This window comes from Sorex fumeus, unplaced genomic scaffold (assembly GCF_029834395.1).
Source record: "Sorex fumeus unplaced genomic scaffold, SorFum_2.1 ptg000034l, whole genome shotgun sequence".
NCBI lineage: Eukaryota > Metazoa > Chordata > Mammalia > Eulipotyphla > Soricidae > Sorex > Sorex fumeus.
In genome coordinates, this window is record NW_026606091.1 from 26,915,347 (window position 1) to 26,939,784 (window position 24,438).

At 40.4% G+C, this 24,438-nt stretch overlaps 1 protein-coding gene across 2 annotated transcripts in view; it reads left to right on the top strand.

The window, feature by feature from the left end:
• FRMPD1 (FERM and PDZ domain containing 1) overlaps positions 1-24,438 on the top strand; it is a 97,118-nt gene that overhangs the window by 40,643 nt on the left and 32,037 nt on the right. Inside the window, exons 2-5 of one of the 2 annotated variants that reach the window (XM_056117117.1) lie at positions 3,916-4,007; positions 6,290-6,394; positions 19,765-19,922; positions 20,732-20,834. In XM_056117117.1, the coding sequence (XP_055973092.1) occupies positions 6,294-6,394; positions 19,765-19,922; positions 20,732-20,834 (362 nt within the window). In that variant the 5' untranslated portion in view covers positions 3,916-4,007; positions 6,290-6,293. The remainder of the gene's footprint in view (positions 1-3,915; positions 4,008-6,289; positions 6,395-19,764; positions 19,923-20,731; positions 20,835-24,438) is intronic. The other variant, XM_056117116.1, reaches the window with a different exon arrangement.

The window sequence follows — 24,438 nt, forward strand, 5'->3', positions numbered from 1 at the left end:
AAAAAACCCAAAAACCATAAATAAATAAAAGCGTTTAACAATCAATAACAAAAAGGCTAAGATTCCAGTATTAAAATAAGAGAAAGTCAGAACCATGAAATTAGAGGGAGCATATATGTTATTAAGAAAAGTCATCCACCATGGACTGACATGCTTACAAAAATCCTGTGATATGTAAAACAAATTACTGAAGAATATGAAATTATACAAGTAGGTGAAAAGCTTAGGCAGTACTGACGCAGAAAGAAATATGCTCCTGACCTGTGTCCATTCTGCTGTTGGCCCTTGTGTAGTCAGGATACCCATTTCCTCCAGGAATCCACTGAGGACACTGTTGTTGGGAGGTTAGATCTTATGTCAGTCTGTTTCATTTTCCCCTGAACTTCCCTGGGGATTTTGAATTACTGATCAATTGTGTCCTCCACCTTTTTATGTAATTGTCTTTTTTATAAAAAAAAATCAGTTCTTCCTCAAATTTTTTTCTTTATTTTTTAGATTTTATTTTAGACATTGTGGTTCACATTACTGTTAATGACAGAGTTTTATGCATAACACAGTCCCTCATAACACCCTCCCCGAGAGTGTCCACTTCCCTCTGCCATTGCCCCAGTGTCCTCCTCTCAGCATAACCCCCCATTACTCTCCTGTAGTAAGTTTCCCGCTGAAGGCCAGTTCTATTTTGTTGCCTTTGGGCCTTTGTTTATTGCCTTACTATGTTTCATCATAGCTTATATGGGGGAGAAGCCTCAGTGGAAGAGGGTGGAGTTATTGGCGGGAGTGGGGAAGTAGGATTGCCAGTACAAAATGATAGAATGGGAACGGCTGTAAGCCACGTTATCTCAATTAAAATGGGGGGAGGATTCTATCTCTATAATTTGTGTTCTAAAAGTAAAAAAAGTATTTACTCTGTTAGTGTATTCAGATGTTGATTTATAATGATACATGCATGAAACTTATATGCTATAGTTCAATGTTATTTTAATTAAATGTTTTTAAAAATCAGAAACATGAAAGGAGCAAAAATAGTGATAATACATGAAAAAATATTCAGATATCCTACATCAAATAATTTGATATTAAAACTATAAAGAGCTCTGATATGAAAGAAAATATGTCAATGACATATTCACAGGCTAAAATACTTGAAGTACAGGACTGAGCGATAGTTCAGGGGTTAAGGTGCTTGGCACTGCATATAGTCCCCTGAACATAGAGCCGGGAGTAAGCCATGAGCACAATAAGGTGTGGTCTACTCCCTCCCATCACTAAATGCAACATACTGAGTAATTCTATTTTTGTGGACTGTATATTTTAGTATATGTATTATGGGTCTATAAATTTATGGTAAAGTTGATGTGAATACCTACCAAATAGTTAATGGTGATAAATTCTGGAAGGTTAAATTGAATTCTTGAAATAATGCATACACTGTATATGACTTTCTTTTTCTGGATGGAATTATGTGATATAATGCTTTTTTAGTAGCAAAAATTAGTCTGGGCACCTCGTAGTGAACCATTACCCAGCCCCTCACATGCAGGCTTGTGCAGTTGAAAACAATAGTGAAGAATTAGAAACAGAACAAATATTCAATCATAGATTTTATTGAATAAATTATGATATAGCCATATAAAAAAGTTACAGAGCCATTTAAAATAATTATGTAAATATTAAAACATTTATACAGAATAATGTTCATGAAATATTAAATGCCAAAGTATATTTTATTTTAATACAAATAGTATGTATAAACATAGAAAAAGAAAAATTACATTGGTAACTCTGGGAAGTAGGATTATAGTTTATTACACTTCCATTATATTTTTCTGTGTATTTTACTAAAAACATATTTAGTTTTAAAAGTTAAATTAAAATAAGTTAAAATAGTTAAATATGCATAATACTAAGGTCTCTTGATAGATGGTTCCTGCCCTAGTCATCGTCAAAATATTTCATTTCATTTCTTAGAGGCAATTTCTTTCAAATCTCCTAGTTGTTTCCTTTTCTTTCTTTGTACTTCTGAGAAATATGCTTGTATTACTGTTTCATGAATTATTAATGTTGACATATAATTACTCTGGTAGGTGAGGATTTTACTTTTATTTGTCATAGCTGCTTCTTTCACCATCTCCTTCCATCATTCTGTCGCCTGTGTTGAAGAAATCATTTTTCAGTGTTTACATTATTATCACAATATAAATATCCTTTCTTGTTAAACCAAGAAATAAACTATAACTTTGTTGCTTTTCTTGAAGAACTTGCGGGTTCCTGGGGGCTAGTGGGGGATTTGGGCCACGCCCAGCGGTGCTCAGGGGCTCTGTATTTAGCGGCTGCTCCCAGAGGTATTCCGGGTGGTTCATGAGGTTCTGGGAATCTGGCCAATCAGGTTGACCGCATACAAGGCAAGTGCCTTAGCTCCTGGACTATTTCTCTGACCCTTGTACAACTCTTGTTTTTCTGGGATTTAATTATTCGTGTAGTTTTTTCATTTGTGTAGTTTTTTTTTTATCTACTTATTGTTAATTCTTCCCATACTCCCCAGTAGGGAATTTTCTACACAAGCATGTCAGTGACTTGTTCATTGTTGTTTCTTTTCCCTAAGATCTTTGTCTTCACATCCTAGCCTCTTGTTTGCTTCTCTTCATAGTCATTCTTTGCCTCATCTGTTTCATCCCCAATTTTCTAGATCCCATTTCTTCTTTACTTTCTTCCTTATTTTGCTGGGACACTTCTCTTATAGCATTCTGAGAAAGGACATGAGAGATTAAAAAAAAATTGAGGACCGTGAATAGCTTTGGAACTGTGTATCTCATGGTGACTCAATTAAAATTAAAAAAGAATAAAAATTTATGAGTAAATAAAAATTAGATGGGTCTCATTCTCCTAAAGAGCCCTGAATATAATCTCAGGGCTAGGATGAAAGAGACGTTACTGGGGCCTGCTCGAGGCAATCGACGATTAACAGGATGATGAAATGAAATGAAATGAAATGAAATGAAAAATTAGAAATAAAAAGATAAAAACAAAATTGCGGCCCAGGGGCTGGAGAGTTTCCCAAAGCCTGCCAGAAATTATCCCTGAACACAGAGACAGATGTAAGCCTTGAGCTCTGCTGGTGTTTCCCCCGAACAGACAGAAAAAAAAAATAGACTGGCAGACCAGGGGCCAGAGAGATAGTACAGAGGATAAGGTGCTTGCCTTTTGCCTTGTATGTAGCCCATCTGGTTTGATCACTAGCACCAAATACCTGAACACACCAGGAGTAATCCCTGAGCACAGAGCCAAGAGTAAACCATGAACACAGCCAGATATGTACCCTCTCCTCCGTTTCTTGTGTTTTTGTTTTTGTTTTTTCAATCCAGACAATGATAATGTCTTTACTACTTGACTGATATTTTGACTGGCTGTAGAATTCTAAGTTGAAAACTATTTTCCTTCAGGAATTTGGTTTCTTTCTCTCATGAGTGCATTCCCTTTTTCACTTGCTATAATTTATACGTTTTAAGAAAAGGTTCAGGTTTGTCATGGTTTACTGGAATGAAACTCTGTTGCTTTTATAATGCTAAAAATTTGAGATTCCTGGGACTGAAGACAGTGTCAGGCCTGATGTCCCCAGTGGAAAAATCATATCCTTGACGCGAGCTGGATTTAATTTGGTTGCTTCACAGTTTTGAGAAAAGTATAATGATTATGTAAGGTGTTAACATTAGGGAAAATGGAATGAAGCATCTATGGAGCTCTCTGTTATCTCTGTATCCTTTCCCACATCTACAGTTATTCCAAAATAAAACATTAATGGGTGCACTACATTTTATAGATGTGAGAATTCACATTTCAGCTCTCTATATCTAGGACTTTGGGGCGTGCGTAGGTAGCACTTTAACGACTTCTCTTTTATGGCATTCTTCTTTTTAGATTTTCTGTCTCTTCTGGGTCATCTTATATCGTTTATATTTTCCTTGAAAAACATCCATATCATCAAGATCTTCAAACATGTTTGTGTAGTGGTAAGCAACATGATCTCTTATAATTTTTTTAAAAGTAGAATTGGCAGGGGCCAGAGCCATAGTGCAGTGGATGGGGAGTTTGCCTTGCATGCGGCCAACCCGAGTTTCATCTCCAGCATCCCACGTGGTCCCCAGCACCACTAGGAGTAATTCCTGAGTGCAGAGCCAGAAGTAATTCCAGAGCATTGCCAGGTGTGACCTAAAACAAAAGCAAAACCAAAATCAAACAAAAGAATTGTCATGTAAGATGATATTAATTTTAGGTATACCAAACAATGACTCAAAATCTGTATATATTGCAAAATTGTTGTTCCAATAAATCTAATCAATAAGTCACTAAGTCTAGTACCATCACATATGTAGTGCAGTGTTTTCTTGTGATGAAAACTTTAAGATCTATGCTCTTAGCAATTTTCAAACATGCCTATACAATATGATAAATTGTTGTTCCCAGCCTGTAAATTCGCACCTCTGACTTATTTATTTTATAATTGAACATTTGTACCTTTTGATTCCCTTTACCCATTTCTCCCACCTGTCCATCTTTTTCACAATTTCTGTGTCCATATTTCTTTCCTCATGTCAGGTTTTGTTTTGTGTCATCATATTTTAGGTTGTGAAACTGAATTGGTGAGTTGAGATCACAGCTGTTTTTTTATAGGCCTCCAAGCAATTCTTAGGGTCCCTGGAGCATCCCAGTGATGCTCAGCCCTGCAGGCCTGTTTCCTCAGCTGACCTGTTGTGCAATGTTCAGGGGCCTCTGGGATCACATCTGGTGGTGCAGCGCTGAGAATCAAACTCGGGTCTTTGCACATGCCAGCATATGCTCTACCACTGAGCTGTCTCCTTAGCCCTTAACCCCTAAGCCTGTATTTCTAAAAGCAAAGTAAACCGTCACTGTCACTGTCCTCCTATTGTTCATCAATTTGCTTGAGTGGGCACCAGTAACATCTACATTGTGAGACTTGTTATTGTTTTGGAACATCGAATACGTCACAGGTAGCTTACCAGGCTTTGCCATGCGGGCTGAATACTCTTGGTAGTTTGCTGGGCTCTCCGAGAGGGATGGAGAAATCAAACCTGGGTCAGCTGTGTGCAAGACAAATGCCCTACCCGCTAGAAAATTATCAATAATGTTGGTTTAGGAAACCTTTGTCTCAAGTACAGACTTCTACTTGGTAACCTGTAAATTGGTAATATCTATCAATACACAAATCTGATAACTTCTTTATTTGTTTGGGGCCACACCCAGCGGTGCTCAAGGCTTACTCCTGGATCTGTGCTCAGGGGTCACTCCTGGCAGGGATCAGGGGGACCTTATGGGGTGCTGGGGATCGAACCCCAGGTCAACCACATGCAAGGCAAGTGACCTACCTGCTGCGCTATCCCTCCAGCCCCCATATTTTTAAATGCATAGCGACTGTCTTTCTTACAGTCTGGTGTTTGAATTATACCAGTGAATGGCCCATTCGGAAATATAGAATGCAGTGCAAAGAAGCAGTACTGAGCCACACAGAGTAATGGCACGTGCCTAGTGCATGCCATGCCTGCGCTGTACTGTCCCAAGGTGCTTGCTGAGGTGGGCAGCACTGGCGAGTATGACACAGTAAGGTGTCTTTGGACTGTGCATCCCCATCCCCATTTGAGAAACCTCTTCTGTTTCCTTCCCTATTCCTTAGCCATATCAGATATTAAGCCAATCTGCTTACCACAAGACAGTCGACTTCTTAGGAGAGTGTTTCTCAATCTGTTTCCGTCCCTGGCTCCTTTTCAACCTGCTTTCTTTCCTTTGGCTTCCTCCCCATACTATCGGTTGGACCCCCTATCTCATGCCATGACCCCACCTTCTATGTGACTTCCACCTGTGACCCCCTGGGGTGTTGGTGGGGCATATGCCCGTGTTGAGAAGTGCTGCCTTAGGATGGAGGAGAGCTAATGCCGTTCACTCTGGCCGTGGGGCATGTGTTTATGTCCATTTCAGAACTAAAGTGAGTCTTAGGCATTTGATCAGCTTCTGGGCAAGTACAGAAAGCATCTGAGCAATTTTTCAGGGTCCTCTTCAAAATACTTTGGCTGTCTTCTTTTAAGAAGGAGGGAGGGAGGGAGGGAGGGAGGAAGGAAGGAAGGAAGGAAGGAAGGAAGGGAAGGGAAGGAAGGGAGGAAGGGGAAAGGGAAGGAAGGGAGGAAGGGAGGAAGGGGAAAGGAAAGGGAAGGAGGGAGGGAGGAAGGAAGGAAGAAAGGAAGGAAGGAAAGAAGAAAGAAAACCATTGTCTTCCTTTTAGGTAAATGGAAGAGCTGGAGAGCAGTTTACTACAGACACGAAAATCACACCGAATCGAACAAATGGTGGCGAGATGGCTTCGGCGTTCCCGGGACAGCTCGGCCAGGTAAGGCTCCTGGTTGGCAAAGATTTCTCTGGGTAAAGGTTTGGTGTCACCGTGTGAGGATATTTTACTAGTCTTGGCAGTGACTTAGGATCTCTGACTCCAGCTTGCTTTTTTCTTACACCATATGGTGAGAGGAGCATAAACAGACCAGCTACGTGGCTGGAGGTCTTTTCTCTTTGTCCCCCTTTCAACTCTTCCCCAACATGTAGATGCATTTGCATCAAACTACACTGGCAAAGACAAACACACCACATGGAGACTCAGACTCACATGCATGCGTGCGTGCACACACACACACACACACACACACACACACACACACACACACACATTCTTGGCTGAATATTTGATGTGAGGGTCAGACAATCTGCTGTTTATCACCCTTCTCTGTCTTTGTTTCCAGCAGCTGTTCCTTTCTTGCCATCCTATTTCATGCTAAACAAAATGAAATGAAATAAAATACAGATCTGATTTGACTGCTACAAGAGAATTTAAAATATGTTCTGTTTTGAAACGTTCATTTTGCATCTCAGATTTCCCATCTGGCCCCTGCCACAGAGATGAAATATCACATGTCAGGTGTTTACGGAGACACACATTCTTCTGAAGGAACCAGAAACAGCTGCTCTGTGTGCGAGCAGGAAGCCTTACTCAGGGTAACGCTGCCCCACAGCCAAGTGCCTGGACCTTGCACGCTACAGTGAGATAAGGCTGGTAGAACTAGTACCCTTTTGCAGAGGAAGCACCTAAGGCTCAGAAAATTATTTCTTTCTGACTGCCCCATCGCCTGCTCAGCGCTCTTTGACAGGTCCCTGTTTCTCTTTGGAGGAGGTGGAGAGAGCATCCAAAGAGGTGCTTGGATGTGATAAGGATGATAGGTTGGATGTGATGCCTCTTTGGCCGGGTAATGTTGGGCCCAACCTGGCAGTTCTGGGGGGTCAGATTCATGATGTGCAAGGCATGCTCTTCACCCTTTTGAGCAATCTTCCCAGGCCCCAAATATCCCCATTTCTTAGAAGGGGGGTTTAAAGCCTTTTTGGTTAGATATTTAAGACTCTCTGTTATCAGTTCTGAACGACTGTCTGCATTGACATCATACTCTAATTAGAGCCAGCCATTCATTATCCCCCTTCTATCAGCAGCCCCCCACCCCTTTTCACTTGAGACCCTGTGCCAGATCTGTCCACCCATCTTCACTGTGTCTCACAACCACCTGCAGTGTTGGGTCTGCCTGAAATGGTGGGTGTCCATGAAACGCCTGAAACATGAAACAATCAGAATTCATCTCTGCGTGGAGCGTGTTCAATGTAACTTAACATCGCCCTTCTCCTTCTTTCTCTCCTTTTATTTTTTATAATATATGTTTTGATTATAAACATCCCCATATTTATATGGAAATACACACAGGTTAAGTTGCATGGTTCAACTTTTATATGGAATTTTTTTGTTTTTTAATAAGTAAAATGGTTTTATGTAGGTAAAGATGAGAAGGGAGAGAGGGAGAGAGTAAAGAGAAAGAGACAGACGAACAGAGACAGCAGAGATAAAGCCCTTTTCTTTCTTCTAAATCACAGATTTCCAAATGCTGGTTCATAGTTCTGTTCTGGTCTTCAGGTATAAAAAGGTTGAAAACCACTATTTTGGAGTGGAGGGTAGATGCTGAGAGCTTACTCCTGGTTCTCAACTTTGGGATCACTCCTGTCAGGAATCAGTTCCAAGTCAGCTGTGTGCAAGACAAGCAACTCATCCTCTGTACTATCTCTCTGACCCTGAAAATCAGTTTTAGATCATCAGCTCTATGTGGGTTGGAAAACTAGCCGCTTCTATCCTATAGCCTAGAGGTGGCTGAGTTTCCACAGATTGCGAGTGATTGAAAAATTACCAGGCATGACACTTACTTAATATTTCAAATCCCAGTCCTGGGGATGCTGCTCCATAAAACAGGATCCCTGGAGCAGAGCAAATGGCACCAACAATGACCTCCCAGTTTCTTCATCGAGAAACCTGAGCACTATTCTGCATGTTTCTGCCTTCCTCACACTCTGCAGCCAACTGGCCAGTGGATCCCGTCAGATCGCCTTCCTACATATCCTATGTCTGTCTGTCAGTCTGTCTGTCTTTCTGTCTGACAAATCCACAGGAACATTTTCACACTCACCCTCCCTTGTTGCAGCCAACTCCTAACCCCAGTGCTAGACTGAACTTAGCAAAATTCAAGTTGCTCTTATCCCTCATGCTTAGCTCAGGCTGCACCCCGCCCCAGACTATTCCGGGGGTCACCCGCGATTGCATCACAGCCTGCAAGCCCCCCTGATTGACGGGCCCTGGCCTAAAGACCTACGTCACAACATTCTCTCCTTTCTCCTGATTTCTTCACACCATGGATTTCCTACTTTGTTTTCCTCCAGGGAACATAGTCCTTGTCACACTTCATAATAGTGAACCCATTTCTCCCCTGATTCCTCTCCTGCCTGATCAGCAGACAACTCTTCTCCTCCAACTCTCCCACCTTATATGAGACCAGTGACCCTGTTTTACCAGATAGCCTCAAGGCTGGAAGAAGGCCCTGCAGGTAGTAAATGTTCAATACATTGTTACTGATGGAAGGGCTTTCACAAGGGAACTATCTTACTTACTAAAATATATTTTAATTGTACCTCTAGCTTCCTCCCCCGCAAATGTTGAGGGCTGACAGTTTCAAAACATCTGGAAAATTAAACTAAGTTTAGAAGTGATACCAATAAATAGCAAAGCAATTACGCATAGGGATTTGCCAGTTGAGTGCTAGCATTATCTCTGAGTTATCTGATAACCAGGACAATAAATTAAAAAAATAAAAAGTTCATTGAATTGTTTTCTAAGATCAAAAAGGTAACCAGCAGACATGGAAGCTCATCTATAGTTATGTATCTTTAGATACATATATAAGCAACTCTATTGGTAGGCGGAGTGTTTAAAAACAACGGATCTTTGCTAGGCCAGAGATATTACAGGGATTTAGGCTCTTGCCTTGTGTCCTGCGGACCCCAGCTTGAATTCCTGGCACCACATGTGGTTCCCCCTGAGCACTGCCAGGGTCTCTTCTGAGCACAGACCAGAAAAATAACATCTGAATGTGCTGGGTGTGACCCCAAACCCAAAACATAAAACATAAAAATAAAAGCTTTGATTCATTTCAGCCATTCATACTCATTTGTAATTGTCATTTCTTTCATAAAAGTTCAACTCTGGCACAGGTGTGGTGTTAGAACTTTGTATGTATAAAACCCTATCATTAACAGTATTGTAAATCATGGTGCCTAAAATTTAAAATAAAAATTTTTTTGGACTTTGAAACACACCTGGTGTTGCTCCAGGCTCTGCACTCCTGGCAGGCTTGAGGGACCATATGGGATGTTGGGGATCAATTCCAGTTAGCTGCATGTGAGGTGACTGTCCTACCCACTCTTCTTTTGCTTCACCCCTCTTCCCCAATTTTTAATTTGAACTTTATCTCTGATAAATTCTAAGTGAATCATCTAGGAGGAAATCATTTTTTTTAAAAAAAAAAAGTAGTTTCTATTGCTTTGTAAAAAGAAATGTGGCTAAAATGATTTCTTTTATAAAGAAAGGTTTGCTTTTTAAAAAATCCAATTTAATTTCAAAATATTACTAAACAAATTGATAACTTTAATGATCCAGGGGCAGTGTTAGAGTTTTTTTTTTTGGGGGGGGGGCTTGTGGTTGAGCCACACCCAGCGATACTCAGGGGTTACTCTTGACTCTGCACTCAGGAATTACTCCTGGAGGTGCTTGGGGGACCATTTGGGATGCTGTAGATCAAACATTGGTTATTGCTCACAAACAAGGTAAGTGCCCTACCTAATGTACTGTCTCTCTGGCCCCAGTGATAGAGACATATAATGCCTTTTCTTTCTTTTCTTTTTTTGCTTTTTGTGTCATATCTGGTATTATACAGTGGTTACTCCTGGCTCATACACTTAATAATTACTCCTGGTGGTGCTCAGGGGATCATATGGAATGCTGGGAATTGAGCCCGGGTCAGCCTCATGCAAGGCAAACGCCCTTCCCACTGTGCTATCTCTCCAGCCCCTTTTTATTTTTTTTTAAAATCATACTTAGTATTATTATTTTTAATTGAACTTGTATAATGCATTTTCAAATAGACATTCTCTTGGAGAGGGGTGTCCATTTTCAGCATGTCTTTGATTTCTTAATTTTAAAAATAAGTTTCAGTGGTTACTACAGTTAGTCAAATATGGATAGCAGCACTCAGTCTGAATAAGCATCTGTGCTTGGGTAAGCTTAAGCTTAGTAGGGTGTGAGCATAAACTTAGTGAAACTGGTTTATAGGAATGCAGAAATATTCTGGAGTGTTGTAGGTAACTCCTCTCATGACTTGATACTACATTCCAATAAGAAAATAGCATTTGCAGTGCTAGTGCTCTTTCAGGAAGAATGAAATGACCTTTTAAACTATTATTAAGATTTTGTTTAAGTTCAAGCTCTTAGGATAAAACCAGGCACCAAATGGTCTCTGTGACATGTTTCGAGTTTCTGTGTAAAAAATATAAAGCACTTAATAAAACCTACATCTTAGTGACATTACATCATCCTAAGTTTTAATCTTTCTGCTCTGAAATAGCTGTCTTCTTAGCATATTTGGATAACTACAGAAGTGATAAACTGAGAAAAACTTATTCTAATATACTTTTCTACTTGATTATACAATTTTTTTTTCTCCTGAAAATATCTCCTGGTGTTTTATTTTTTTAAATGTAGTTAAATAGTATTCTTTTTAGTTTTTTTCTGCAGTTGAATGGCAAGTGATTTGGCTGCATCGAAGCTTAGAAAATTCCTCACTCAGTAGTCCAGGAAATAGCTCAAAGGCGTGGAGTGTCTGTGTGAGACCCTAAGTTCAATCCCTGGTATCGCATACCTCCCTACTAGTATTGCCACTGTGGACCTGGGACCCCTAAACCCTGCTGGGGAGCTTCTGCCCCCCAAATAAAAATCCTTACTCAATAATTTATTTAAGTCACTTAAATAATTTCAAATTCAATTTGAGAGTTTTTAAATATTAATAGTTATTTAATAGCTATTAAATAAATATGGAGTTTATTTTAGCAGAGGTTATGAAATGCAGATCTAGTTTGTTTTTTTTCCAAAATAGTAAGTAGTTGTTTGGAACCCTGTTAACAATCACCATTATGAGAGGTCTCTCCTGCTTAGCTTATTCTCTACCCCTCTTTTAAACATATATGAGATTCCTATGTCTTTGACACAGCTGTGCTTAGATTACTAACATTTATTATCTATGATTATTCCTTGTTTTCTGTTTTTATGGTTTTTTAAAAAATTCTTACCAAACCTTTCTTTCAGGTGAACTTTAGAATGATAATTCTGTTAAGACAGTTCAACATAAAATTTACTGACTTCTTTTATCCTTAATCAGGAAATGTTAATTGTATAGAGAAAGATTTCAAGAAACATGAGTTTAATCATGTACCACAATGACTTCTAGGTGTTTGCAATTTACCATCAGGGCTTAAAATTTTAATTTACCTTGAACCTTCTTACTATTATAAATACATGCTTCATGGCATCTAATCGTCAGAAGTCACTATGTTGCTTCTTCATGCTTTCCAAATTTGTTTGTTTACTACAACCATAAATTTATTAATTAAAGTGATGAGCCTATTTGACAAATCTAATACTAGATAGAATTTCTAGATCATTATGTTTCAATAATCTAGAAATATGGTTTTTAAAGTACCAAGTTTTGGATCTTTAAAAATCATATTTCTAAATATAAAAACAGATTTTCTTCCTTTAGCCCTTCATACTCATGGTATCTTCACTGAGTATGTCACCGTCACATTGTCCTGTGACTATGACCACTTGCTAAATTTCTTTGTGCTACTGCCTCCATTTCTGCTTTTTTTATAAAAGTGTTAGATTAAAAACCTAGCTTATACCAAACCTAGCTTATAAAATCACTCAAGCCGGAAATAATGGGGTGTTTAAACATGGAATCAAAAATAGTTTCTTCACATCCTACTGGAACTCAAAGGTGAATTCTTTATTGTTATAGGAGAAAGGTAAATTTAATTTCTCAACATGTCAGAGAACTTATTAAAAAAGAACCCAGAAATTTGAAGTAGAAGCTATTTTCATCTGGCATTTTTCCTTTTCAGTGTTATTGATCAGCTAAATGTGAATTTATTATCAATAAAATAAAGAACTATTTATACAGGACTATTTTCATAATGAGTGAAACTTTTTTTTTAATTAGAGGCTTTATCCAGTTATTTGATAGGAAGTATGTTAGCATAACCACAGGTCTTTACCAAAGTAAAGTCATAGGAATGACCTTAGATTTATGGTTCAGAAGCATTACAGAAGCAGCACATGCAGATTTTTAGATTATTGGGGCTCAGTTTGATATTTAGAAGATACTTCAAAGGAAGTTATGCCTCAGAGATGATTTTCGTCAAATCACTGTCAAATATTGAACATTCCTTGTGAGGAGAAGCCTCTGCATCCTCTTGTTCTTAAGCAATCCCTTTGAAAACAAAAGCTGTGTGTGGCCTTTGGTGAAAATGTCAAATCCAGACTTTGGAGCAAAGCTTCCAACACTGTGAGGGATTATTCACCTCAATGGGACTCACTGTCTCATTGTCAAGGCATGTATTCTTCCAACTAAAAAAGTCAGTAACCACAAAGCCTACCTGTCTGAAAAGTATCAAAACAAATTATTTTTGAAACTTGTGATACAGATTTCATTTTCTTTGGTTCCCCAAATATTTAGTCTTTCACTGGTTTTGCAGCAATACCCGGCTGTGCTCAGGCTTACTCCTAGCTCTGTGTTCAGGGCTCACTCCTGGAGGTGTTCAAGGGACAATATACAGTGCCAGGGATCAAACTGAGGACTGCCACATGCACGGCAAACACCTTATCCCCTTCAGTATCACTTCAGCCTCCCTCAATTCAGAGCCTAGCACTGTCTTTGGCACATGGAACAAGAGAGTGTATAGTTTTCGCTGTGAACTGTAAGTCAAGACAGGATAAAAGATTTCACACTGGTCATTACATATGGATTTTACATTTTTAAAGCATGGGAATGTTTGCTAGAGGAAGGGGGTATATTTCTGCTCAGATCAAAGGCAGAGTAGGAGTCAAGAAGATCTGGTCAGGTATGTAAGGGGAAATCTCCTACATGATGTGTTGGAGATAAGGGAAGGAGAGGATTTGTGAACAGGTCAGTGTACCTGAGAAACTTTGAAAAGATTAGTTTGGTTGAACAAAAATTTTGAGAGAATGAATGGTGTGATCATAGCGACTACAGTCATAGGCAAGGACCCTGTTAAGCCAAGTTAAGTTTTTTGGATTAGCCATGTACTCAGGGGAGTCCCCTAAGCAGGGTGATATTCATAAATTAACCTGGAATTTTGATAGAAACTCATTCAAGCAGGACAAGAATAAAAAATAGAGAGACTGGGGCTGGAGAGATAGCATAGTGGAAAGGGTGTTTGCCTTGTACATGACCAACCTGGATTCAATCTCCGTCACCCCATATAGTTCCAACCTTGTTGGAGTGATTCCTGAGCACAGATCTGGGATTAAGCCTGAAGCACTGTCAGGTGTAACTCTCCTCCCCCCTCCCCCACACACACAGATGTGACCTCCCCCACCACACACACACACACACACACACAATAGAGAGGTGGTGGAAGACTATTGATGAAATCTATCTGCCAGACAGGTATTGGGGGCCTGAAATAGAATGGTGGCCATAGGGACAGAGAGAAATAAACATCTATAGAGAGCCTTGGTCTTGTGACTGATGGTGTATTAGAGAGAGCAGCATAAAGTCAAGGTTCACTTGTAGGCATTGGAACACCATTCTCAGGATACCATTTCCCAAGCCCTGGTTCATGGAGCAAGATGAGTCCTAATCAGGATGGAAGTCTTTAGGGCTAAGCTTTGTATAAAATGAGGCACCTTAGAGGAAAATGACTAGGACTGGTGTCTGTATCCAAATAATATGCTACTTATTAGTAGTTTCATATATCTTTATATTCACCTCATGCTGTCATCTTAGAGATGCTCTCTTGCTGCATGCATTCTAGGTATTATATTTCACTCTGATATTCACTTAACAGCCAGAGATGTGGGCACAGATCTTTACTCGGTGCTGGGAGAAATGCAGCAGTGGACAGAAGGTGGTTCTTGTGTTCAGTGAATTTATAGCCTATTAGAGTAACTTGTTGAATTAGATCATTATCAATAAAGATTGAGGTGCTTGGGGCCAGAGAGGACCAGAACTCAGAGGTGAAGAATTTGCATCTTGCTAAAAATTCAGGAGGCTTTTTGAAAGAGTTGGCACTCGAGCTCAGTCTAGACTGGGCCTCCCATTTTTTCTGCTAGGTTAGCTGCCTGCAGGGAGGCCTGGTGGTCACGATAGTACAGCAAGTGAGAGTGTCTGACGTGAAGAGAAGTGGGTGTGCGTGTTGACCAGTGCCAGAGAGCAGAAAATTAAGAACATGAGGATAAGGATGAGAGTCTGACTTATCTTGTGTGTGTTGGGCAGGTGTGGGGAGTGGATATTCAAAGCTCACTCTTAGGAAGGGGGATTAGTTTTCTAAGCTGCATTTTCGTTTATGTCTCAAGTTTACAGACTGGTTATCCTTCATTGAAATACAGTCTTCGGTAATTCACCATGCTTGATTTACCTATTATCTGTTAGGTTGTTTCAGGTTTTTCTACTGTTCTAAATAAAGAATAAATAATATTTTGAATAAAATAAATATTTTTGAATTTTTACGAGCCAAAGCATTTTGAGCTTATACTTTGGTCTAGGACTTCAGGCCTAGACAATACAGAGATAGAGATAGGTAAATGGATAACAAATAATATTAGGTGTTTTGTTTGGATTTATTACTTAAAAGTCAAAGTGGGAACAGAAAGTTGAAGAAAAGCATTAAAGTTTAAATTCATAATCATTTCCCTGGGTTATTTTCTAGAGTAAAGTTTCTTAAACTTTTCCCACCCATTACCCCTTTTCATCGAAAACATTTTTACTTGACCTTGGGTATATAAACATGTAAACTAGGATTACAAAATTTACCAATTAAGTCATTAAAATGATTTAATTTTTTAAATTTAGATATGATGATTTACAATACCATTAATAGTAATGTTTTAGACAGAGGGCATTACTATTTGATGCTGCCACCAATGTTAATGTCATTCCACCTGTCCCTAGGCCCCTTCTTATAAGAAATTTATTTTATTTACTTATTTTTAAATAAGCCATTTTATTACGTATATTTAATTTTTAAAATTTATTGAGAGAGAGTAGATTGGGACACACCTGACAGTGCTCAGGGGCTTACTCCTGAATCAATGCTCAGGAGTGACCCCTGGTCTTGCTTGGAGGACCTTGCTTGCTGGGGATTGAACCCCTCAGGTGATCCTTGTGCAAGGCAAGTAAGTAGTACCTTAGCCTCAATACTATGAGATCCCACATGGAATAGTAACCCACAGTTTGTTTATGAAGCTACATTCCAGAGAGATTAAGTAGCCACTTTATATGGTCAGTCTTAATTGCCAGCCTTAAATCCCATCCATGTTGGACTTTCTTGTTTTATTTATAGTTGGTGCTTTAGTAGACATGTAACAACATTCTGTAGCCCTTACAATTGTGATTTTTTCAGACTGAAGCAATAGTACAAGGTGGAATGCTTGCCTTGGATAAGACCAACCTGGGTTCGATCCCTGGCAGCCCATATGGTCCCTGAGTCGGGCAGGAATGACCCTTTAGCACAAAGCCAGGAGTAAGCCCAGAGCACAGCCAGGTGTGGCCCAAAAACTAATAAGAAAAATGTGATTCTTCAGTTCACACAGGTGAATATTTTACCAATTTATTTCTTTATGCATAAATTTGCAGTTTACTTACTTACTTGGAGCATTAAAGCATGTTTTCTTCATATGTTTATTTGTATTGTAAGCTTTCATCCTCCCCTACCTAGAATATTTTTAATTGACTTATTTTCAGTCACTTTATTGAAATACAACATATCTCACATAATTCATCCACATCAAATATACAGTTCCTTGACTTTGACATTCACAAGATTTTCATCACCTCATAATGAAACTCCATAATGGTTAGAAATCTTTATTTCCTTTTCTTTTTACTGTGTAGCTATTAGGAAACTCTATTTGTGTATGTGTCTTGCCTTGCATGGAATTAGTATTCCTTTTATGCAGTACTGCTCATAGATTGTGTCCCAGAACCTACGGAAGAAAGTAGCATTAGTTGGAACCCTCACCTTCAGCTATGTGACTCACTTATTAAAGGCTCCAAGCAAGATCTGGACTTCTTGTCAGATAGGATAGGGCTAGCAATAGGGGTAATAACCACATTCACCTCCCAAGTTGGTCATGAGGGTTCAGTGAGCCAGCCATGAAAATAAGTTAGCTTACTCCTTGAGGCATAGCTGATGCTCAGTAAATACCATTAATGTAGTAATGTTATTACTGCTTCTATTCCCATAATCAACTTACCAGCATTTGTTTTTAACCTGAAGAATTTTTTTTTATCTAGATCACATTTATTTATATTTTTTCTTGGGTCTTTTTATTTTCAGTAAGTCTTCCAACCATGGTGTAAGTCTCACCTGATTATTGTATCTTCCTTAATTGTGTGAGCTAATTAAGAATGCCTAGCACCTAACATACACTCAACTAATCTTATTTTAATGAACTATTGAGTGCTTCAGGGAACCTGCTTTATGCTTTCCTTCCATCCCACAATATCACTAAACTTATTTTGTTAGCCCCAGAAATTTCCTTTATCATTTTTGGAGTATATCACCATTTTATTTTAAAATGGTACTTTTATTTTATTTTCAAAACAGTACTTTTCTGTTGCCTTTGCTTTTCCCTTGAACTAGTCTTCTCCCTCTGATAGCTCTCACAATGTTTCTCCTTCAGCATTAAAAGTCTAGAGTGTTGCTCTTTCAAAGCAACTCATAAGTTGATTTTCTTTTCTTTTCTTTTTTTTTTGCTATCAGTGTATTACACTGTTTATTCTATTTAGAGGAGGCCATTGTAACTTTAAAGATTTTGTGTTTGTTTGTTTTGGTTTGGGGATCACACCTATCAATGCTCAGGGGTTACTCCTGTCTCTGCATTCAGTCTTGACAGTGCTCAGAGGACCATATAGGATTCCAGGTACTGAACCCAGGTTGGCTGCATGCAAGGCAAGTACCCTACTCACTGGACCATCACTCTGGCCCTTAAAGGTTTTTATTTTTTTCTTGTTTGTTTTTGTTTTTTAAGTCAGAAGGGTCTATGGTATGGCTCAGTGGTAGAGTGCATGCTGTGTATGTGGGCCCTAGTGAGATTCAGTTCCTCACTCTATGAAATGAGTGTATTCATTAAAATAATCAGTTGTGGGTATGAGTTTTAACTCAGTTTAAGTTTTCAGTTTTTCTTATTTTTTTCCTTGTTAGAATTACCTGCTGAAAGTTCTTGGTATTACCTGTGTATTTACCTAAAAAAAGTCTTGGGCAGGAGCCATAGTACAGAGGGTAGGTAGGGCATTTGCCTTGCATGCGACCTTGCAAGGGTTCGATCCCCAGCATCTCATATGGTTCCCCAAGTACTGCCAGGAGTAATTCCTGAGTGCAGAGCCAGGAGTAACCCCTGAGCATCGCTGGGTGTGATGAAAAAAGATAAAAATAAACAACCCCCCCCCCCCAAAAAAAAAAACTAAAAGAAATGTATCTTCTAAGCTTGCGAGTGAGTGACTGTGCAGACATCCTGAACTGGCTCAAAGTCAGGGTCTAAGGAACTCCTTGCAGGATAATGTGTGTGAGACTTTGTTCTTGGACGTTTCACATGCATTTAGGCTCCAAGAGACAGTGTTTCATATTTCCTGATCTTTGTTGAAATTTGAGATCATCACAAATGACAGAGATGTGATTTTTAGATAAGTGAGATCCTATTGCATTAGGCAGAGTTCCTGACGGTGTTTGGTAAATGGATAAGAATAAATGATAGACTTTAACTGCAGAGCCCTGGGGAGCTGTTACTGCTCTGCATTTCTGTTGTTTGTAACAATACACACCTCATCCCTTCATGATTTCACCTTCCGCAGAAAGAACCGCTGACTCTTAGAGGGAAGAAAAAAAAATATCACTTGCCACTGGCAAATGATAAACAGCTTGTGCTTTGCTGATTTTGAGAGATAGAATATACAACTTTCATCTCACCTGCTTTTAGAAGATGCATTTAAAAATATATTTGATACGGAAGCTGTCCTTCTTATTTGGGATTTCACATTGAAACTGTCACAACTAGAAACTTGAAAGGAATGTGATATTCATCATAAATTCAGCAAAAATCTCACCAAAGAAACACTACCTTCATAAAATTGCTCATCATCTGACATTCAGAATGAACAACTTCCCCTTCTGTTCATAGTAATGTTTTTTTTCATCTACACCTCTGTTCAAGCAGTGCCTCCTGCCTGAAGTATCTGTCCATTCATCCATACACTTATATACTTATCTATCTCTCCATATACTCAAGCACCATTAGAGTCATCCATCCATCCATCCATCCACCCATCCATCCATCCTCATATTTATCCATTCATCCATCGATCCTTACTTCCTTTCTTCCATTCATTCATTCACCCATCCATCCATCTATCCACCCACCCACCTATGCATTTACCCATGCCTGCATCCATCTAAGCATGTGCCCACTCAGCAGTAGTGACTCTCTGTGTCTGATCCAGGCTGTGTTTATATACCATACTAATACTGCCCTTCCAGGGAGCAAATGCATTCGTGATGCACAAACTATTTCTGATTTAAAGATAAAAAAATCATTCCAATGGCTTATCCTCTACCCAACAAATTATAACTGCCCCCCCCCCGCACCTTCTTGCAATGTCCATCCCACTTCATTACTCCTCTTTTAGAACACTGTTTCTCAATCTTTGTGTTCTGTCATGCCCCACCCACGCACTCTTCTGACCTTGTTTCCCTCCTGGGCCTCCTGTCCCTGTCCTGCCCACTCATTTATGCTTTTTTTCACTTGTGGCCTCCATGGAATATCTTAGAGGCCTCTGGGGGTCCCAAGGCTAAAAATGCTGCTTTGAAAGAAAGTTCATAGAAATGCCATAGAGCTGCTCTCCTTGTTGCTTTCTTTACAGAAGTTTGTGCTTTGTTTTCCACAAGAGGACACCCAGCTCAGCTCTGCTTATTCTTTCTTCAGGATGCTATGGATAATCCAGATTGTGGCAACTAACTAGATTTCTTTTTCTTTTTCATATCCTCTTTCTCTTCCAGGGCTAAGGTTGCTGCAGCTGATGGGCCTCCCGGGATCCCAGTTCAGACTCTTGCTCCTGTGAAACACACAGTAAAAATAGACAAAGATGCTCTCCTTCAGGACTACGGATTCCACATTTCTGAGAGCCTTCCCCTCACAGTGCTGGCTGTCACCGCAGGTAGGGGCCACTTGGAAATCAAGAGAGGACTTGGCTTCTGTGTGTGTGTTGGGATGTGCGGGGAAGTAGCCCTGGTTCTCTTCCCATTGTTCTCTTCATATAATGCAGGAAAAAGCTACCCCCAGACATTAGAAAGGGATTCCTAATCCTAACGACATTCTGCCAAACTTTGCTCCTTCTTTAGGTGCTGGAAGGGAGGGATCCTCCAAGAGGCCTTGCGATTCTGCACCCAGGCTCCCACTCTCTCAGCACAGGCTCCCTGGCCAGTCTCAGAGGACAGTGTCAGAATCGGCAGATCCTCCTCTTTGTACCCCACTTACTCTGTGCCAGGGAGAATTTCTGATCAGACAGTAATAGGAACTATTGATTTGTTTTCACTTGAGTCTTTGAAAAAATATCAGGGTGAAGAGAAGCAGGCTAGGAACATTTTGTGTGTGTTTTCATACTTCACCTATCGACTGATGTTAGATCTGGGAATAGTTAAATATCTAATAATTTCACCTACACACACACAAAGTCTTTTTGAGACCCGTGTAGAAGACTGCTCTCATCGGGTAGTTATCTTGATTCAGGGATAACTGCAAGCCTCTCCCAGGACCATCTCCTGACAGCCTGTAGAGGGATTGGGTAAATACTGAGCAGATACTGAGCTAGCCTAAGCCCAATGCCATCCAGGGGCGAAAGTGAGCCAAGGTCTTGGAGACAGGGTCAGGCAGTCTCTCAGGCCTGCCTTGGTGACACGTGGGGTCTTCTCCCCACCACACCCCTCTGTGGGCACCAGAACCAGTTACTTCTTTTCTCTGCAATAGGAGGCTCCGCCCATGGCAAGCTTTTCCCTGGGGATCAGATCCTGCAGATGAATGATGAACCTGCTGAAGACCTCTCCTATGAACGAGCCGTCCATATCCTGAGGTACTGCACTAACACTGTCCTCTCCCCTCCTGAGTCTCCCAGGTTCTCCCAGAGCACAGACGGGCAACAGGAGTATCCTAACCCATCTCCCCATCGTTGTATTTAGGCCCAGACTTATCTAAAGCAGCAACAACCTCATTTTATTTTTTATTTAAAAAAATACTTTCTGTGGCAACAGGGTTCAAACCTAGGGCCTTCTGGTGAGACACACCCCCATTTCACAACAGCCCCATTTTACAGTTCTGGTTCTGTTGGGATGACTTCTTGGTGGTGGCTGTCCTCCTTGCCTCTCTTTTACTCACAACAGAAACGTGTGGGAGGCACCAGGACTTAAGTTGGTTACATCCCTGCTATACCCAAGCCTCTGTACTAGGCACAGTCCTCTTGTTGTTCATCGATTTGCTCAAGCGGGCCCAGTAACATCTCCATTTTGAGACTTTGTTGTTACTGTGTTTGGCATATTGAATACATAACGGGTAGCTTGCCAGGCTTTGCCATGCAGGTGAGATACTCTCGGTAGCTTGCCAGGCTCTCCGAGAGGGGGGAAGGAATCGAACTTGAGTCGGCCGTGTTGGCTGCGTGAAAGGCAAATGCCCCGCCCACTGTGCTATCGCTCCAGCCCACTAGGCACAGTAGAGAACGGAATTATGAATAATATAGAATCCCCTTGTCAGGTTGTCTGGACACATCCCAAAGATATCACTAAATCAAAGCTAAAGCTTCTTGTTCTTCTCTAAAGCTCTTCCTTTCTTTCTCTACTCATAGCTCACTTTCTGCTAGTTTACGAGCCTTGAGCCCAGGCACGTGGCAGGTGCTCGGCTGCCTGAGTGAATATGGTTAGCTAGGAGAATTGGTGACCCTGGTTCTGAGACAAAGGAATGTCTGTGGTTTGACTGTGTAGAGGCTAACAGGCATTTTATAAACATTTGTCTATTAAATCTTTCTGTTTTGTTTTAATGGCCATAATGAAATAAAGGGACATGAGAAATGGAGTTTGATAAAAAGACAACTTGAGATACTGAAACTTTGTACTTCATTTTCTGCCCTTTTGACCTGGTCTGGGGAGGTTTTCACTTCTGAGCACATATTCTCTGTGTATTGGATAGTAGGTGACCCTGACAAAGCCAGAGAAAAGGAAATTCAGACATAGTCTCCATCCTCAGCAAGCAGTCTCACTGCAGAGAGACTCACATAGCTTAAGATTTATGCAGACTCCATCAAATTAGAGAAGACACCATCCTTGCATCCAAGCCCAGAATTAGCTTTGGATCTCCAGGGAATCAGCTGGCTATCTGGGGAAGCCAGGAAAGGATTTGGTGATTTCACTTTTTATAAACTAAGTTTGGCTATGGAAATCATAGGATTTACTATCCCAGTTATTGTATGGTTTTACTAAAGATAATGTTTCAGGGCCGGGAAGATAATACATTGGTTATGGTGATGAGCCCCATGTTCGAATCCCAGTACCACCAGGCGTGACCCCTGAACAAAGTCAGTAGTGGCCCCTGAGCACTGCTAGGTGTGCCCCCCCCCCCAAAAAAAGATTATCAGTTTCAGCAAATAATTTTTTTTTTTTTTTTTGCATTTTGGGTCACACCCGGCAATGCACAGGAGTTACTCCTGGTTCATGCACTCAGGAATTTCTCCTGGCGGTGCTCAGGGGACTATATGGGATCCTGGAAATCGAACCTAGGTCAGCTGTGTGCAAGGCAAACGCCCTACCCGCTGTGCTATTGCTCCAGCCCCACAGCAAATAAATTTTATATTTTCTGGGCTAGTTATCTTTGTTCCCAGTTAAATCAAATGAATAAATGAAAGTAGCACTGTAGCACCGTCCCCCCGTTGTTTACTGGTTTGCTCGAGTGGGCACCAGTAACGTCTCCATTGTAAGACTTGTTATTGTTTCTGGCATATCAAATGCACCACGGGGAGCTTGCCAGGTTCTGCTGTGTGGGCAGAATACTCTCAGTAGCTTGCTGTGGTCTCCGAGAGGAATGGAGGAATCGAACCCAGGTCAGCCACATGCAAGGCAAATGCCCTACCCGCTGTGCTCTAGCTCTGTGGGTACTTGCTTTGCATGCAGTTGACCTGGGTGTGATCCCTAACACCACATTTCCCGTGATTCCCCATGAGTCCAGCCTGGAGTAATTCCTGAGTGCAGCACTAAGAATAAGTGCTGAGCACTGCTAGGTGTGGTCCAAAAGTAAATAAATAAGTAAAAATAAATAAAGCTTTGTTCCCCCTGTCGTTGACAAGAGAAAGAGAAACAAAATAACACAACTAAACTCCCTAAGTAAAAAATGATAACTGTTTTTAAAAATCCTCCCTAATTAAAATAAAACAAACAAAAGAAACATCCTAATTCTTCCAAATACTTCCAAAGGCCCAAAATGTCATTTTGAGAGTGTCTGGGCTTTGGTTTGTCATGAATTAGCACTGTAGCACTGTCGCACTGTCCTCCCGTTGTTCATCGGTTTGCTCAAGTGGGCACCAGTGACGTCTCCATTGTGAGACTTGTTGTTACTGTTTTTGGCATATCGAAAATGCCACGGGGAGCTTGCCAGGCTCTGCCGTGTGGGCGAGATACTCTCGGTATCTTGCCAGGCTCTCCGAGAGGGACAGAGTAATCGAACCCGGGTCGGCCGAATTGAACCCAGGTCGGTTGCGTGCAGAGCAAACACTTTTATTGCAAGGCAAATCGCTCCACTGGAACATCACAGCTGCTAAATTAAGTAACTAAGTAATTTAGCCCCAATTTAGTCTAGCAAATGGAAAACTCACCTATCTCTATGACCTAGGCTAAGTTTATGCTCCCCCCGCCAAAAAACCTTTTTAAGGGAAAGTTAGGGATGTGGCTCAGCAGAAGAGCACTTGCCTAGTATGTGTGAATCCCTGGGCGCAATCCCAGTACCAGAGAACAAAGAGATAACAATCCGGCATCATCGTGTTTGGGACAGGGAGATAGCTCCTAGGATTGGAGCACATGTTTTGCCTGCAGAAAGTCTGGGTGCTTTCCTTGGTTCCACATAGATTCTCAAGCACTGCTGGGAAATGACCTCTGAGCACCATACTGAGAGTAGCTCTTGAGCACTGCTGGGTGTAGCCCCAAAACACACCAAAAACTCTTAAGAGAAAACATGGCAATAACAGAAAACTTTGATTGTATGCTGTATCAGAACACTTAGGTGAACCATTTGACTAAATAGGATGAATAAATGCAGATAGCAAATGTCAGATAAAAAGCCAACTAGTTTGTGATGTTGGAGACTGGAGCAAACGAAGTGAGTGTAATGAGCCCAATCACATAATCAGCATGAGATTAGATTGTATTTTAAATTGTACATGTACAACTTAGATTCCAAAAGTAATCAAATCAGCCCCATATCTGCCAAATCTTCAGTCTGCATTAGTTGACAGGACTCAGAATTGATTAAATCATATTTTCCTTTTTCTTTACCACTGCTACATAGAGAAGCAGTTTATAAAAATAATTTCATTTTACCTCCTGCAATATGAAACTTTAAGCCAATTGCTGCTGATATTGATGCTCAAATGGATAAACTCAACTCAAGATTTCCAAGTGCCAGAAGTGTCTTTTCCATGT